This window comes from Octopus bimaculoides, chromosome 3 (assembly GCF_046866305.1).
Source record: "Octopus bimaculoides isolate indiv1 chromosome 3, ASM4686630v1, whole genome shotgun sequence".
In the NCBI taxonomy this organism is placed as follows: Eukaryota; Metazoa; Mollusca; class Cephalopoda; order Octopoda; family Octopodidae; genus Octopus; species Octopus bimaculoides.
The window spans coordinates 80207947-80227789 of record NC_142930.1 but is presented as its reverse complement, the minus strand read 5'-3'; the positions used below and the strand labels follow the sequence as shown (position 1 = coordinate 80227789).

At 38.9% G+C, this 19843-nt stretch overlaps 1 protein-coding gene across 3 annotated transcripts in view; it reads right to left on the bottom strand.

The window, feature by feature from the left end:
* Positions 1-13374, bottom strand: part of LOC106868904 (zinc finger CCCH-type with G patch domain-containing protein) — a 273920-nt gene extending 260546 nt beyond the window's left edge. For all 3 annotated transcript variants that reach the window (XM_089349318.1, XM_089349317.1, XM_052966289.2), the window contains exon 1: positions 13243-13374. In XM_089349318.1, coding sequence (XP_089205444.1) covers positions 13243-13290 — 48 coding nt within the window. In that variant the 5' untranslated portion in view covers positions 13291-13374. The remainder of the gene's footprint in view (positions 1-13242) is intronic.
* Positions 13375-19843: the final 6469 nt, after the last annotated feature.

Here is a 19843-nt window from a genome sequence, read left to right as displayed (position 1 = left end):
TTTATTGCTTTATATATTTTACACTTTTTTTTTCTGTATTTTACCTTCCACTCAGTATTTTTCTTGTGCATGTGCGTATATAGACATGTATATGAAATTTTTGTGCGCATGTGTGTGCGTGTGTGTGGGTATGTATATATGTACATGCACATGTGTATGGTTGCATATGTACGTGGGAGTCCACGTGAGTGTAAGTGAGCATATGCATACATAGCATGTATGTTTTTAGACGTGCATTTGAATATAACTGTACGTGTATGGTTATGTGCATGTGTATGCGTGTGTGTGTGTATGTGCACACATGTGTGGATTTGTATGCGTGTACATGCATGGTTGCATATATATGTGCATCTATTTGACTATGTGTAGGTGCACATGTGTGTGTTTCATGCGAGTCTGAGTGAACATATGCATATAGGCACATGTACGTGGGTGTGCATGCACGCATGTGTATGTATGTATCAGGTCATCTCATAAGTTCTGTCTGAGTTTACCTTTTTTAAAATTGAATGGAATTTAATAATATTTTAGAATGTCTAATGGAATTAAAAATTAATTTTATGCATTTGTGTACATTTAAACTAATTAAATATTATTTTACAGAATAATAGAATTAAAATTTCTTTGATTAAAACCCTTTCTAACATGGAAGTATCTAAAGAGCATTTGAGGCACATAATGCATTATGATTACAAAAAAAAAATCTGCAGCCAAAGCGACTCGAAATATACACTCAGTTTATGGGAAAGAATGCTTGAATGAAAGAACTTGCGGAAGATGGTTTGCAAAATTCAGAAGTGGAGATTTCAGTCTTGAAGATGAAGATCGAACAGGACGTCCAGTTGAGTTTGATGATAAGCTCCTTGAGGCATTACTTGAAGAAAATCCTGCATTATCAGTTGAAGAATTGGCAATAAAGCTTTGTTCAAACCATACAACTGTTCATCGTCACCTTCAACAGCTTGGAAAGGTTCCTAAACTTGGAAAATGGGTGCCTCGTGAATTGTCCGAAAGCAACCGCAAATACAGAGTTGACAACTGCTCTTCTTTCCATTCATGCGAACTCATCTCACCCTTTTTAGATAGACTTGTGACTGGCGACAAAAAATGGATCTTCTATCAAAATGTTAAATGTCGTAAACAGTGGCTTGGTAAAAGGGAAAAAGCTCAACCACAACCGAGAAGGGAACTTCATGAGAAAAAGGTTCTCACTATTTGCTGGGATTGCAAAGGAGTAATTCACTTTGAATTGTTACCACCTAATGCAACAATCAATGCTCAAGTCGACTGACAGCAATTAGAGCGTTTGAACCAAGCTTTGAAGAAAAAAGACCCACTTTAGTGAATCGAAAAGGAGTGATGTTTCATCAGGACAATGCGCGACTCCATACTGCAAAGATCACATCTGCAACTCTCCCATGAAAAAGAAAGAGTAGAAGCCTGGGCTATAGACAACATAAAATCTAACTGCAGAGCCTTCTACAAGTTTGCCAAAGAAATAGCTTCAGTGCACTGCAGGGTAAGGCCACTCCTCAAAAAAGTTGGTTCACTCACAGGAAACCCAATGAGGATAAGTGAAATACTAAATGAGCAATTCAAAAGTGTTTTCCCTCCAGCCCCTAGGACACTTGCAAGTCAGTAATCCAGCTGACTTTTCTGCCACTGAAATATAGAAACAGAGGCAATGATGATTGGTTACATCAATATAAAAGAAGACATAATAAATGCTGTAGATGAAATGAACCTGAACTCAGCAATCCTTTTAAAATAATGGAAGCAAGTCCTAGCAAGACCACTGTAGTCCCTCTTCTAGAGCTTTCTTGTAACTGGCAAACTTCCAAGGAAGCTGAAGGAAGGTAAAATATGCCCTATTCATAAAGGAGGTAGCAGAACAGAGGCCAAAAACTACAGATCAATCTCTCTGATCTCACACATCAGCAAAGTCATGGAATGAATAGTCAGAAGAAAAATAATCACCTTCCTTGAGGAAAATAACTTGCTGATACCCAACATGGTTTCCAACCAGGAAGAAGCTGCCTGACTCAGCTCTTACAACACTATGACTGGGTGTTGAAACAGCCGCTCAACCTCTTAAATGTGGATGTGATATATCTCAATTTTGCAAAGGCTTTCAATACAGTTGATCATAGAATGATATGTCACAAACTGTGTGATCTCGGCATAGTCGGAAAATTGGAAGAATGGCTGCATGACTTTCTGAAGGATAGAAGTCATGTGGTAGTAGCCAATGGGGCCACCACCAATGACACACAAATAGTGAGTGGTGTTCCACAAGGCAATGTTTTGGGTCCATTGCTGTTCATAATGGCCCTCTCAGATATGCCCTCAGCCACACACAGAACCACAATCACAAGTTATGCAGATGATACAAAAGTCTCACAGGTAATACAGAACCCTGAAGACACTATGCACCTGCAATGTGAGCTGGATGAAATATACAAGTGGGCTGAAAAGAATAACATGCAGTTTAATGCTAAAAAGTTTCAAGCCTTGTGCTATCAGCATGCAAAACTGAATGCAATACCAATTAAATATACAAGACCTGGAGGGATTGCAATCCCAGAGACACAATCAGTGTGAGACCTGGGCATTTACATGAATAATGATGCAGCCTTCCATGTGCATGTTGCTAAGTTGGCAATGAAATGCAGGTGGCTCACAAGATGGATTCTTAGAGCTTTTAGAATGAGAGATCAGGAAACCATGATGGTCCTCTGGAGGACATTTGTCCAAAGCTGCTTTGCCTATTGCTCCCAACTATGGTCACCAACCAGTGTAAAATTAATTGCAGAACTTGAGGCAATCCAATGAAGCTACACAAAGATAGCCTCTAGGCAGCATATAAGCTACTGGAAAAGACTCAAGAGATTGAGACTCTATTCCCTAGAGCATAGGCAGGAAAGATATGCCACAATATACATCTGGAAGATCTTAGAGGGACTTGTCCCAAACTTTGGCATTGAGAGTTACACTAATGCCAGAACAGAGCACCAAGGCATAGTACCAAAGACTCCAACTTTGCCATCAAAATATAGAACAAGATATTGCAACATCCTGGGCTTTAAAGGCCCACAGTTCTTCAATATCCTCCTAAAAGACCTGAGAGACCTACATGGGGTGGATGTAAGTGTCTTCAAAACGAAACTAGACCACTTACTGTCAAGTGTGCCAGATAAACCAACTTCACAGCAGGAAGTGCAAATGAGGGCAGCAGCATCAAAGTCCCTCATACACCAAACACCAATTTCTAAAAACAATTAGTGAAGTAAAATTATGTAGCAACACAGACTGACAGTACCCCAGCATGGCCACAGCTCATGAGCTGAAACTAGACCAATTCAATTCAATTCATATAATATATATAAATATATATATAATCATAAATATATAGGGATTAGCAGTATCCTGCTTCTAAATATATATATATATATATGTGTGTATATATATATATATATATATATATATATATATATATATATATATATATATATATATGTGTGTATATATATATATATATATATATATATATATGTGTGTGTGTGTGTATATATATATATATGTGTGTGTGTGTGTATATATATATATATATATATAGGTTCAAAAAAAGACAGTGTTACTACGGATAGTGTTACTAGACGATCAGGAAAGGAAAGAGAGAGAGAGTATGACGTTTCGGGCGGAGCCCTTCGTCGGAAACAAGGAAAGTTCAAAGAAGGGAAAAACGGAGGTGTAAAAAGGTTGAATGTAGATTTGTCCTTTAATTTGGAGGTTTCCCAAAAAGATTTCTAATGTTAATTCTTCATATTTTGCTAGTAGTTTACAGGCATAAATTTGCAAAGATATGAAAATAATACTAGTATATGAAGTGTGGTGAATTTGTGGAAAGAAGTCCCATAAAATCATCCAATTTAGTTAAAAAAGAAGACAAGTTGTTAAAATATATAAAAGAATTTTAATTCATGCAGACCATCATTTCGTACAGAGATAAAAAAAAATGCAAATTCATGATTGAATTGATTTAGATTAAACTAATAGAATTAATTTAATTATCTATATCATTGTACTCTTCAGTGCAGGAAGTATGAACAAAAATTTACAATGAACTTTAGAAAGGATATAGCAGAAAGAATTTAGGAGATTCATATTTTTATCCTTGTGAGAAAGAGATGTGAGTCAAGTTAGTTATTAACTATAACTTTTGTTTATACTTCCTGCACTGAAGATTACAATGATATATATAATCAAATTAATTTAATTAATTTAATCTAATTCAGTTCAATCATGATTTTATATTATTATTATTATATCTCTGTACAAAACAATCATCTGCATGAATCAAAATTCTCTTATATAGTCTAACAACTTGTCTTCTCCATTTTTAACTAAATTAATGAGTTTTATGGGACTTCTTTCCATAAATTTACTACACATCATATATATATATATATATATATATATAATATACATACACACACACACACATGAACATACACATATATATAGGGAGAATTCACAAAAAACACAAAAGACGAAGACAGGTGGTGTAGACAATAAACAATTAATGCTTGGGAAGTGAAAAAGTCTTTAACGTTTCGAGCCTAAACTCTTCCACAGAAAGAAACAAAGGGAGAAAATAAAGAATGTGTAGTGGCTAGCGATCTGTCATGGGGAATGCCAGACAGGGGGGGGGGGTCACACAGGAGAGCTAGGAAGAAGAAAGGAGATAATATATATATATATATAGCAATAATAAATCTCTGAGCGAGATGTAAACAGTAGCAGCATGACATCGTGAAGTATATTTGACACTTAAATGTGGTTTACTCATATGGGATGATGCTACTCTAGCTTATAGCCCCAGGAAGACACTGCCAGAACTAGAGACAAAGTTTAGGGTGTAGAAGCAAGGTCTAGAATCAAAGGGCCTTAGGGTTAACCTAGCCAAAACCAAAATCTTAGTAAGTAGGAAGGCTGTCAAATCACAACCCACTTCAGGCTGACAGCCCTGCTCAATCTGTAGAAGAAGCATGGGTAGAAACTCCATACGATGCATCCGGTGTAAGATATGGACACATAAAAGGTACAGTAATATCAAGGTTAACTAGGAAAATAGTTTTTGTGTGTGGCAGATGCACTGGGGCAATAAACACTGAAGATGTATAGAAAACAGATTCCATCACATGTCAGAGGAAGAAACTAGAAGTAGTTAATAGCTTCTGCTACCTAGGCAACCAAGTCTGTAGTGGGAGTGGTTGCTCTGAGAGTGTAGCAACTAGAGTAAGAATAGCCTGGGTAAAGTTCAGGGAGCTCCTACCTCTGCTGGTAACTAAGGGCCTCTCACACACAGTGAAAGGTAAACAGTATGATGCATGTGTGCGAACTGCCATACTACACGGCAGTGAAACATGGGCCATGAATGCTAAGGACATGCATAGGCTTGAAAGAAATGAAGGAAGTATGATCCGCTAGATATGTAACATCAGTGTGCATACACAACAGAATGTAAGCGACCTGAGAGAAAAGTTGAGCATAAGAAGCATCAAATGTGATGTGCAAGAGAGGCGACTATGCTGGTATGGCCAAGTGTTACGTATGAATGAAGACAGCTGTGTGAGGAAGTGCCACTCCCTAACTGTTGAAGGAACCTGTGGCAGAGGTAGACCCAGTAAAACATGGGATGAGGTGGTGAAGCATGACCTTCGAACATAGCCTCACAAAGGCAATGACAGGAGACCGGGACCTTTGGAGATATACTGTGAGTGAGAAGACCCAGCAACTAAAGTGAGATCACAGCCACGCACGTCCAGCCCTGTTAAGAATACTCCTGATGCATCGGGTGATATGATATGCTTGAGAAGACTTGTTGAGTCAAGTAAAACCAGTATGGTGCCAATGGCATGTAAAAAGCACTGTCCGAATGTGGTCGATGCCAGGCCCACCTGACTGGCTCCTGTGCCAGTGGCACATAAAAAGCACCATCAAAACGTGTTCATTGCCAGGTCTGCCTTACTGCCAACCAATCATGATCGATGCCAGTACCCACTGACTGGCTCTTGGGCCAGTGGCACATAAAAAGCACCCACTACACTCTCGGAGTGGTTGACATTAGGAAGGGCGTCCAGCTGTAGAAACTCTGCCAGACCAAATTGGAGCCTGGTGCAGCTGATGGCTCTCCAGGCCTCAGTCAAACTGCCCAACTCATGCCAGCATGGAAAACAAATGTTAATCAATGAATATGATGATGAATATATATAATATATATTTGTGTGTGTGTGTACTATACATATAGCAAATGTTTTTTTATATATATATATATATATATATATATATTTATATATATTCTGTAAATAATAATATTCATAAGCTTATAAACATTATTATTATTTACAGAATTGTCACTGGTTACTATTTCTTTACATTTAATGCAGAAACGCACGTTTGTTTGTTTGAATATGTATGTGTGTGTGTATGTATGTATGTATGTATGTATGTATGTATGTATCAAGAGCAGAGCTCATTAGCCACCAACGGAGCCGTAAATGCAAAATGTTCCTAAAGGTCGACAATGGTCTTCCTCGGTCACGAGTGGACGGCCATCATGTATGTATGTAGGTATGTGTGTGTGTGTGTGTATGTATGTACGTATGTATGTATGTATGTATGTATGTGTGTGTGTTTGTGCATGTATGTATGTATTATAAATTTATTGTATGATTCATTTGAATTCAAGTGTTTTAACATTCAGGACACCAGGTAAAAGTCAAGTTCAGCACATACGTGTATATGCTACACACATGCATATATAAAAATATCCATATATATCCTTACATGTACACATATATACACACATACATATAAATATACACCCATGCACACACTCACGTAGGGTCAGAATTCAATGCAAGTTCCAGATATAAAGTGAAAGTTCCAGGTATAGTGTTTGCATGAAATAAACACACAGATGGGTTTAAAGTTTCACTGCAGCTGTTCTTGACACATTTTTTATTGATGAATTGTTCAATTGCATCGTGGAAAAACCGTTTTCTTTAGGTGATTAAAAATTTGGTTTGGAGAAAAAAATACAAGATATGGGTATGGGTTGACCCTCTCAGTTAGGCATTACTGAAGAGAGTGAAAACATATGAAAGGTAAGCTAGATTTAACTGGCTACGATGTCAGAGGTCAATGGGTCATAAAACAATCATTGGATAATGCAACAACTAATTTATTTCTTTAAACATGACTAGATAGATAACTAGAGATAAATAGATGAGAGGAAGACAGAGTAAAACAAATAGAGAGGAGAGGATGGAATAAGGGTTAACAGTGTAGTATTGTCAAAGCAGACATTCTGGATACTACACCATCAACCCTTATTCCATCCACTCTTCCCTCTCCTCCCAATTTTTTCTCTCTGCCTTCCTCTCATTTATCATATCCAGTTAAATCTAGCTAACCCTCAGTGTGTATTCAGTCTTCAGTGAAGCCTGAAAGGGTCTATCTACATCTTGTGGTATTTTTGTCTCCAAACCAAATTTTTAATCACTGGCAGTAAATGATTTTTTCATGACTTAATTGAGCTTTTCATCAATAAAAAAAGGCATCTGAAACAGTTTTGGTGAACCTTTAACCCGTTTGTATTCTTATTTTATATTATATGTATATATATATATATCCTTTACTTGTTTCAGTCATATGACTGCAGCCATGCTGGAGTGTTTTAGCCAAACAAATCAACCCCAGGACTAACTTTATATTTTTTTAAGCCTAGTACTGATTATGGGGATGTAAACACACCAACACTGGTTGTCAAGCAATGATGGGGGACAAACACAGACACAAAGACACACACAGATACAGATATATACATATATATACATACATATGTATATATATATATATATATATATATATATATATATATATATATATATATATACACACACACACACACACACATGTACAATGGGCTTCTTTCAGTTTCTGTCTACCAAATCCGCTCACATCACTTTGGTCAACCCAAAGCTATAGTAGAAGACACTTGCCCAAGGTGTCACTCAGTAAGACAGAACCCAGAACCATACATTTATTTTTTTCAATTCATTTGCAAACAACTTGCAAATGCAAGGGCTCCACATACCAGATGTTAGCAAGCTTATGGGATCATCAGAAGAGAATATGCACCATTTTGGGGCCTTCCTCTCAACAGTATTATTGCACACTTGGCCCCTCACTAAGATGAGGCCCCACTTGCTAGATCAACTGGTTGCTAGGTTTCACTCAATATTCTTCTAGCTACTGATCATCGTGTCTTTTTAACCAAATCCAGTGGCTTGCCTTCTCCACTGTAGTTTGGATATTACTCATGATGGTATTAGCTTTACGATGAGTTAGATGTAGCAACAACAACAATAAATATTATATACTTTTTCATTTACTTGTTTCAGTCAATAGACTGCAGCCATGCTGGGCATTGCCTTCTAGAGTTTTTAGTCGACTGAGTTGACCTCAGTACTTTTTTAAGCCTAGTACTTATTCTATCAGTCTCTTTTGCCAAACTGCAGACCAGCTGCTGGATGCCATTATATATATTTATTTGATTATATATATACATGTGGGTGTGTGTGTGTATAACATTAACTATTCACAGTTACAGAAGAATTACTAATGGTTTCATTCTTTAAGGTACATTAAATTGGCAGATTTATATAACATGCCATGAACAAGGGTCAGCTGAAGAGTTCATAGACTGACTAAGATACTCTCATGGAATATGACTAAATGAAGTTTATTTTACAACAGCGCCCCCTTGCAGTTCACATATTTCATCATTTGAAGTGTTGGAGTGCTTGAATCTCATTGATGAAGAAGCTTCCATCCTGTTGCTCACAAAAGTCATCAACAACAGATACTGATTCCCAGTCAAAAGTTTTTTCATATTGGGGAGCAGATGATAGTCAAATGGGGCCAAATCAGGAGAATAGGAAGGCTGATCAACCAGTTCAAAGCCACAGTCATGCACAGCAGTTATTGAAACCAAGGACCTGTGTGCTGGAGCACTGTCATAATAAAACAAGACCCCTTTCGTCAGTTTTCTTGGATATTTGGTCCTGACAGCCTTTCATAACAGCTTCAGCAAATTAGCATAGTACTATCCATTGATGGTGTGGCCCTTTTGAAGATAGTCAATAAACACAATGCTTTTTGCATCCCAAAAAACTGAGGCCATAACCTTCCCTGCAGATGAAACAACCTTGACCTTCTTTGGAGCAGGTAAGGAGGGGCTTTTCTACTGCATGGATAGTCTCTGTCTCTGCTCAAAGTGATGATTTAGAAAACGTTCAAGGAAGCAAGCACCATCAAATTTTCCCATGATGTGATCAGCCTGGTACACTTTTGATCAGTGGTCAGATGTGTTATTCACTGAGCAGAATCCTTCACTATGCCAAGTTCATTGTGAAGAATATTCTCAACTCTCTTACAGGATATGCTAATAACATTGGTGAACACAATCAGTGTTTTCCTCAGTGGTGGCAGTTGTAGGATGTCCAGGGTCATCTTCAAGACTCTCCCCTCCTAAATTCAGCTGCTCACTTTTGCCTTGATGATACAGCTGGAGTGTCATCCCCTAATGTAGCAGCCATGTCAGCATAAATTTCATTAGGGTCTAAACCCTTTTTCTGCAGGTACTTGATAGCACCACTATGCCAAATTTTATTCATTCTCAAGAGTAGTCACTACTAGTTACTTCTGAAGTCTTTGAACAGTCAGGTGTCAATTTACCTAGAAAGAAACAATGCAGTTATTAATACAAAAAGGTGAAATTAATGCATACAAGATTTCACAGTTGTAGCGTCACTCCTTCATAGTCTGTCTACAAACTTTTTGGCCCACTCTCCTATCTCCAAACAATCTCTTAAGCTCAGTTCATAATGTTAGATGTACTTAAGAACCATGATGCAGGTCTATGGGAAAACATTAAAAAAACTAAGAAAAAAGGAGAAGAAAAAAACACAAAGAAAGCTGATGCAAAAGGTGAAAGAAGAAGAAAAAAAAATTAAGAAAGCCAAGATCATCATCACAAATGCATGCCACAAACAATCAAGAGGAGAATCGTGGAGAAATCTATGCCATATATAAATGGATAAAAGAGATACAAATTATGTGTAACTGAAAGATCACACATCCTTTTTAGATCCAAGAATTTAACCACACAATTCCAGAACTGAAAGTTTGAACAGATTTCTTTTGTCAAACTGCAGGACACTACCCACTCTGGATTCAGTTGCTATCTCCCAGGCTTTGGCCTCCTTTCTGTTATATTATTCAACACCAGCTATATGAATTATGCTTTCTAAATCAAAGAGGATGAAGATCTTGGTTTTCTTTCTTTTCTTTTTTTCATTCCACTTTTTGCATCAACCTTCTTTGTGCTTCTTTCTTCTTGTTTTTCTCATAGACCAGCATCCAGGTTAAGTACAAATAACATTATGAACTGAGCCTGGAAGATAGCTTAAAGATACATGGAATGTTATATAAATCTGCCAATTTGATATATCTTATAGCATGAAAGTATCAGTAGCTCTTTTGTAATCTCTGTAAAAATGAGAATGTGTGTCTGTGAGTGTGAATCCCTAAAACTCGAGAACTACACAACCAATTTCATTCAAATTTTACACATGCCTTACTTAGGGTCCCGGTTGTGTTTTAGTCAAAAAGAATTTTTAACTTCTTGCATAGTTCAAGCCCACAGCAACATCATATCTCCTCCACTATTTAAGTATTACATGTCAAAAGGGAAACAAAAACACTCATGTCAAATACTTTCACTTTAAAAATGAAACTATACCACTGTTTCACTATCAAAACTGAAACAATCACATTTCGATACTGTAATGACAGATACTTTCACTTTAATGGTTTCATTTTCATACTGAATCTACTGCAGTGAAACTATACTCTCACATATATACAGGCATACATATATATATACATACATACATGCATATATATATATCTGCACAAACGTATCCATATACATGTATATATATATATTTTAAAACTATATATTTTGTATATATATATATATATATATATATATATATATATATATATATATATATATATATATATATAGATGTATATATATATATATATATATATAGATGTATATATATATATATATATATAGAGAGAGAGAGAGAGAGAGAGAGAGAAATGCATATGTACACGTATATGTATAGATATATATATAGATCTATATGCATACATGTAAATGTATACATATGTGTAGATGTATATATATAGATGTACATGTAATATGTACACACATATACATGCATACAGATATCTATACATATATACACCCATACACACTTACAGCTGATATATATAGGCTGGGCAATGTGCTAGAATAAGAATAGGCAGGGCAAAGTTCAGAAAGCTTCTACCTTTGTTGGTAACAATGAGCCTCTCCCTCAAAGTGAAAGGCAGATTGTATGATGCCTGTGTACAAACAGCTATGCTACATGGCAGTGAAACATAGGCTGTGATTACAGAGGACTTGTGAAGGCTTGAAAGAAATGAAGCTAGTATGCTTTGCTGGATGTGCAATGTCAGTGTGCATGTATAACAGTGTGTAATTGTCTTGAGAGAAAAATTGGGCATAAGAAGCTTCAGATATGTATGCAAGAGAGATGATTGCATTGGTATGGTAATGTGATGCATATGGATGAGGACAATTGTGTAAAGAAGTGTCGATCTTTAACTGCGGAGGGAACCTGTGGAAGAGGTAGGCCCAGGAAGACATAAGACATGGCGGTGAAGCATGATCTTTGAATGTTAGGTCTCACAGAGGTGATAAGTGATCAAGATATTTGGCAATGTGCTGTGCTTGAGAAGACTCAAGCCAAGTGAAATCGTAGTCATAGCCAGTGACACATAAAAGGCACCTGTACTGATGACACATACAAAGTACCTGTGCCAGTGACATGTAAAAGGCACTCACTACTTTCTTGGAGTGGATAGTGTTAGGAAGGGCCTCCATCTGTAGAAACCATGCCAAACCAACTAACCTACACTAGCATTTAAAGTGGATGCTTAATGAAAATGATGATGATGATATATATGTATTCTATTTATGTGTGTGTCTTTGTTTGACCCACCTACCATAACTTGACAACTGGTTTGGTTTGTTTATATCTCTATCAATTAGCAGTTCAACAATAGATGAGCTGGATTTATTTGACTAAAACGTTTCAAGACGGTGTCCCAGCATGGGTGCAGTCCATTAACAAGGAAATCTTTAAAACTAATATATATATATATATATATATATATATATATATATATATACATAGGATATATACATACATATACATATGTATATACATACATATATATACATGTATGTATATACATGTATATGTGTGTATATATATATATATATATATATATATATATATATATATATATACCCACACACATACATACATTTGTACACATACATACACACGCAGATAGATAGATAGATAGATAGATGATGGCTGCAAGTAAGGCTGAGTGGCTCCGCAATCTTGAGGTCGTGAGTTCGAGCCCACTGTGCCATATTTCGGACAAAGGTTTTGGGCCGACCCAAACATTGTAATTTAAAACGGATAGAGGAAACTGTGGAAGCATGTCAGTTAGATTATACCTGTATTTCAGAGGATTACGCGAACGAACAAATGTCAGTGGAACACTCGGCCAGTTTCGCAACAATAAAGACCGAACAACTAAAGATATCGAAACCGACGGAGATATTTCCCCAAAGACATCATGCCTACTCGCAAATAATCGATCTGTGTGTTGCCGCGCACACAATCATACTTATTTACAAAGAAGGGAAAGTATAATTCGGAGTGAGTGTGTGGGAAGTTATCTGTGTTTGTACGACTATTGAGAATTGAAAAGAAGAATTAAAAATTTGGCTCACTGTCACGCGTATTTGGAAAATAATGTAGCTTAACTATATTCGGACACAACAGACAGTTTATTCGTTTTGTGTCTGTAAACATGTTTCATATGTACCTCATGTATATAAGACTTAATCATTGCGATATAAACAACAACAATAATAATAAACAAACAGCACACATTACGACCATGCAGCATCGCTATTCGCTAAAACAAGTGTCAGCTGTTGATGCATATTAGGTGAGTGGAGGCACTAACAGTGTCTACCTGAGTAGTGTAGAGGTCAATATTCTGTTGAAGACTGTCCACATCCATGATCAAAGATAAAATCCAACGAACCCGGACTGAAATCACCCGGGGTTTCTTTGCACCGTAAGAGTTAAATACTTTAATTATAGCCACACTTTCGTAAAAAGTGCGAAAATTTTAGGTAATTAATATTTTCATTTTTTATGTAGTTTGGTATTTTGGAATGTATTCCAAATTAAAAGGTTATTCGTTGTTGCTTGCTATTACATCTTATATACACATTGCTTGTGCTCAAACCTGACAAAATTCAAGTTGCAGATATCAAAAGTTTGTAAACTTTATAACTTTTCTTGTTATATTTCGGGACGGTCTTTTTTTTTTTTTTTAGTTAAATAAACACAGGCACCTTATATTCGTTCTTCACTTGTTTATTACTGTTCTTATTCTACCTCATGTCCATTGTCCAGAAATCTTTCGTCACACACCTGTGACTTCTACAGCAACACTTTCTGTTCTCGTGTGTGCTCCTGCTCCGCTTAATCTATTCTGCTTTTCTATGACGTGTATCCTTATATGCGTTTGCGTCTGTATTTGTGTGTGTGTGGTTGTTGTAGAACTTATCCCTTTAATAGGTCCCCATGTACGGAGAACAATTGTATAATACGTAGGATGAACCCACAGGTTAACTGTAAGGTTAGGAATGTAGTATATAGCTTACACTGTACTGAGGGACTGTGCAGAGACATGACAACTACTTACAATGGAGAGACAGCATAGGAGAATGTATAGATGAACACTGGTGGGAGCTTAAAGGAAAGAAAGGCTGATCAATGCTCTACCAACATACTCAAGCAGAACATAGAGGCTCAATCAATAGCATAAAGGTCAAGGTATTATCAACACACATTTGTATTTTGAATGAACTTATAGAAAAGTGGTTATACACCATTAGGTGTACACCTGCTTTCCTATATTAAATTCGGAATAAACACAACGAAACGCGACTCTGAACTATCAACACAACAATATTTATTTATGGAGGAAAATAGGCATGGTTGCTGAGACGTTGGAATGTTGATGTGAGCTGTCCCCAGAGTTGGAATGATGGAGAGACAGCTTGACCCGTCCATGCTCATGGCCGGCCGACCGAGAAAGAGACTGAATTGAGTGGGAACATTTAGATGTTGAATTCCACGCATGCGCATGAGACTCTTCCCATGTTCCTTCCGGAACTATTCCCTGCGCATGCGTGGATGAAAACGCAGTAATGGCGACTGTATTTTGGCGCCAAATGACGTCACTACAATGGCTCCCCCTTGAGTGTGGAAGCACAAAAATAGAAATTTTGGAGGGACGTCTGAGGCAAGATGGCCACTGAAACCAACCACAAGATGTGGCACAAACACACACAAAGAAAAATCAAAGAAATGAATGTTAATACGCAGGAAGTTGTGGTCAGTGAGCAGAGCTGTAGTTGAGCGTCGGATGCTAGTTGGGACCTGTTACCTGGTACTGAACATTTTAACTGGTCTGTTGATCGTGAGTGTGAATGCGACATATAAAGACATAATAAAAGACAGGCCGTTGTATAAAGAAAAGAGTGTGTGTGAGTGATACATGTATGTGTATGTGAAATATTACAGCAGATAGAAAGAGTCAGTAACACGTGAGCATTTATACCAGTTTGTTGAGTACACAATTGGAAGAGTCTGTATGTGAAAGAAGTTGTGATGTTGGGGCTTCCATGCCGGGCCGGATTCTTGTTATACAGATGTTCGTCGCTGGCTGAATTCTCTTGTCTATTATTAATCGTGGTGAATATGAAACACCTAACAGAATCGAAGAGAGAGAGACGTGCCGCGGTGGTTTGGATTGGTGTACATAGAAAGTCGTGTTGGCACTGGTGGCGAGGACGATGCTTAGTAGTAGTCGTAGACTTGTGTTGCTGTTGGCGACGACGGTGTGTAGTCGTAGCTGGAGATGCTGTTGATGGAGTCGCTGGAATTGCTGCTGCTGCTGTATGTGTGGTGGTAATGATGTTGACAGTGGTGTTTGAAAAGGTACGCTTTTTCAGACGGTCGACAGACACAATCTCTGTATGACCATTAGCGTCAACCTTGAAGAAATTCAACCCAAGACTACGGGTTGCGATGGCGACGGCGATGGTAGGCTTGGCTGGAGATGCTGTTATGAATTCGGAGCTGCGAGCGAAAATGAACAAAAGATCCCGTACAAATGAAAATAAGCCAGTAACTCTTCCATTCTCCGGCCGTGAGAAACGGAGAGGTGTGAAATATGCTGAACTGGGAATAAGTAAGCATCAATAAATGTTATGCACTCACTGAAATGTAACTGTGCATTTTTACTGCTATTTTCAGCAAGTAGAGGACGCTGTGTAAGAATGAATTTGACGTCTCGTGAAAACATGTAGGAAATTGCTCAAAAAGTTGTTAGAATGAAATAACCGTGAAGTTTTTTGTGTAAAAAACCACAAAGGTCTTAGCAATGAAGAAGTTTTTGTTTATAGGCTCTAGAAGTCATTTGATAAAAGGAAAAACTTTAACGTAGAAAAAATTTTCTTAGCTTTTCACTTGTGTTTGATGAGAATGTAGAGGCAATCCTGATGTTGAACGTCGCAAAGCATACGAATTCAATGGCTGTTGAAACGGGGTCTGTAGATCTTTTTAGATCGGGGTACCAATTGTAGTATTGATTTGTAGCTCAGATATTCGGCTGCAGTTGTTCTTTATTCGGGTCACCAGTTATAGGAAAGTGCCGTAGTTACTTATGTCAGCGGCGGCAGTGTAGTATTATCAGTTGGTAGATCAGAATCTTCAGCTGCGTTTGTTCTTACTCGGGGTCGCGTGTTTGAATCACGTCGGGGTCACCACTTTTAGGAGAGTGGTTATCCGAATCACGCCGGGGTCACCACTTTTAGGAAAGTAATGTGAACTTTTCACGTTGGGCTGCGTGTTTCAATCACGTCGGGGTCACCACTTTTAGGAAAGTGGTTATCCGAATTACGTCGGGGTCACCACTTTTAGGAAAGTAATGTGAACTTTTCACGTTGGGATGCATGTTTGAATCACGTCGGGGTCACCAATTATAGAAAAGTGGTTATACACCATTAGGTGTACACCTGCTTTCCTATATTAAATTCGGAATAAACACAACGAAACGCGACTCTGAACTATCAACACAATATTTATTTATGGAGGAAAATAGGCATGGTTGCTGAGACGTTGGAATGTTGATGTGAGCTGTCCCCAGAGTTGGAATGATGGAGAGACAGCTTGACCCGTCCATACTCATGGCCGGCCGACCGAGAAAGAGAATGAATTGAGCGGGAACGTTTAGATGTTGAATTCCATGCATGCGCATGAGACTCTTCCAGTGTTCCTTCCGGAACTATTCCCTGCGCATGCGTGGATGAAAACGCAGTAATGGCAACTGTATTTTGGTGCCAAATGACGTCACTACAAACTTTTTTCAGAAAATATTTTTTGTGCCGTTTGTTGTCTTATCTTCTTTGGCTGTCCTCAATGTCAAGAAGGCAGTGTTTTGAAAACAACCACACTAAGATTTTTCTTAGTTTCCAAATATTTTCTTTATCCACCTTGTTGAGTGTACATCCAATATAATAATATCATGAGAGTGATACAGGGCATTATGAATTGCTGCATATAATGAATAATAGTTGATTGACAATGCAAGGTGTGAAAGATGAGAGTACTGTACAGAAAAAAACCACCAGCTCATAAAATCACAAAGTATCTCTCCCTAAGTTGAATATTGCTTTTAAAAATTGTTAGCCCAGAAGGTTGTAGAATCTGTTTGATGGGAAAACCTGTGCACTTCCTTTGATTGATTAAACACTATTCACATAGGTATTAATATATTTTATGGCAGCTCTGTGGGGATGAGGTGAACCAAAAGAAAAGGGCAGTGACATCGACAGCCGAGGTCCCCACCGGAAGAGGGAAGATTGAAGTGAAGGAAGACCAGCATGGTCCTCTTTGACTTTGAGGCAGTCATGGTGACTGGATATGCGTGAGTGCAAGGGCAGGAGAGAGCTTTGGCAGTAGCTACTAGTGATAAGCAAGACAGTTAGGGCACATCTTGGATTTAACACAGCTGGACAGTCGACACTGAAAGGTAGGTGGACTATTTATTCCTCACATTACAGTTCCCTCACACTACACTTGTATATGCATAAATTTTTCCATTGCTGTTGCAAAAATAAGGATTGGCAGCGATGCCATCAGACCTTTCTGTGGTAAAAGAGACATGGTTGTCTGGATCTGGAAAATCAAGGTGGTGGCCAGGCTGCAAGGCATGGATGATATGGCGGGTCTCGTGGCTTTGTATCTAGAAGGAAACACATTGGTGCTGTACATCGAGATGGATGAGACAGACCAACTAGATGTGACAAAGATCAAGCTGCACCTAAAAGAAGCCTTTACAGAAGGATCATATGCTGCATTTGCCAAGCTGTGAAGAGTCAGATGAACAGGGGAACAGGTAGATGTGTACACAGTGGAGGTTCAGAGACTGGCCATGCTGTCTGGTTTTACCGGAGAGGGGCTAGAAAAGGCAGCACAATTGGCTTTTGTAAATGGCTTCCCTGATGACATATTGGTGCTACTGCAACAACTACCAGGCAGAGAAAAAATAGCAATGAGTGAGCTCATTGCTCAAGCCTGCATGTTGACATAAAACACCGGGAGGAATGCAGTAACGATGGCAGCCGTGGAAGCCCGTGATGTTACGTGACGATCAGTAAAGAATGAGGAGAAAAACCACCGGAGCCAATGCTTAGAGGAGCTGCACTGGGGCTCAAGCCTCAAAGAGACAAAACAGATCTGTTGGTGTTCTGGAGAGGGAATGAGATCCTGGAACTGGTACCAGTGTCAGCAGATGAGAACTATTTTAGAAGTGTGGGAGACTAGTGGGTCACTTTCCAATTGCAGTGTGGCTTCAAACAGCATGCAGCTGCATCAAGAGATAAGTAGATAGGGCAAGCTGGGGATAAAGTGAGAGAAGACGGTGACAATGATGCAGGAGATCCTAGGGTAGAGCAGAAGACCCAGTAAGAGGAAGCCAATATGTGCCAAGATTGGAGAAAGGGACCATATGGTGTGATGCTAGCAGCATAGCAATAGGGCTTGTCCTGGAAATTGGAGGTGTCAAAGTGGAGGATGCAGCCTGACTCCAAAAAACAAATGATTACAACCACATTGATGTGGCTGAGTTGGATGTAGTGTTGAAGTAGGCGAATCTGGCCCTGAGATGGGGGCTGCACTCCATCAAAATCTGAACTGATTCAGCTACTGTGCTTGGATGAGTAGGATCAGTGATCACCAATGAAAAGAGGATTCAAACCAAAGGGGATGCAGAGATGTTAGTAAAGCGCTACCTAGGGGTTCTGGGAGAGCTAGCTGCCAAATTTGGTTTGAAACTGAGCATGATCTTTGTGTCCTAAGAGAGGAATAAGGCAGACGTTCTAATCAGGATGAAAAAGGCCTGGTTAACAGTGCTGGAAGATTCGGAGTGGGGGATAGCTGCAGTGTGTCAGCTGAGGGACTTGGAACTAAGGAGATTGAATGCCATGCAGCATATGGGCATGGATAGAACCCTGTATCTTGCCAGGAGGGTTGACTCTGATGACACTAGGCAGAGCATTCAAAAGGTGGTCAGGAGCTGTGATAGGTGTCAATCCATTGATCCTGCTCTGGGTGTACATGAGCCAGGAAACATCTCAGTAGAGCACAACTGGAGATGACTGGCAGTAGATGTGACACAATAGCAGCCGGGGACATATCTCTCAAGGGTCAACTGCAAACCAAGTTGGATGGCCATATGGGGGTGGGGGAATGAAGATGGGTACTGCAGATGAGGTTGCATGTATCCTGAATGAAATATTTCTGAACCAGGCCCTATGAATGAATTGCTGATGGACAACGGCACTGCATTTCATTTGGAGATGCTGAAGGAGATACTTGATAAGTGGAACATGCACCACTTCTTCAAAATAGCATAAAAACTGAGTGGAAATGAGAACGTGGAAAGACACCACTGCACAATCAAAACCATGGCAGAGAGAGGATGCATCTCACCACTGGAAGTGGTATTTTGGTACAATATATCAGCCCGATCGGGACAGGCCAAGGAGTTCATGCCACACAGAGTGATGTTCAGGTATGAATGGCAACACCCATGTATATCACGACATGCAGGTAGGAGAGGAAGTCTGGGCCAAGCCCCCCCCAAAGGCATACTTCACATCACAGAGGGACAGTGACAGCTGGAGCACCACCTTTAGTCGAGCAAATCGACCCCAGGACTTATTCTTTGGAAGCCTAGTACTTATTCTATCGGTCTCTTTTGCTGAACCGCTAAGTTACGGGGGCGTAAACACACCACCATCGGTTGTCAAGCGATGTTGGGGGGGGACAAACATATACACACACATACATATATATATATACATATATACGACAGGCTTCCTTTCAGTTTCCGTCTACCAAATCCACTCACAAGGCTTTGGTCGGCCCGAGGCTATAGTAGAAGACACTTGCCCAAGATGTCACGCAGTGAGAATGAACGCGGAACCATGTGG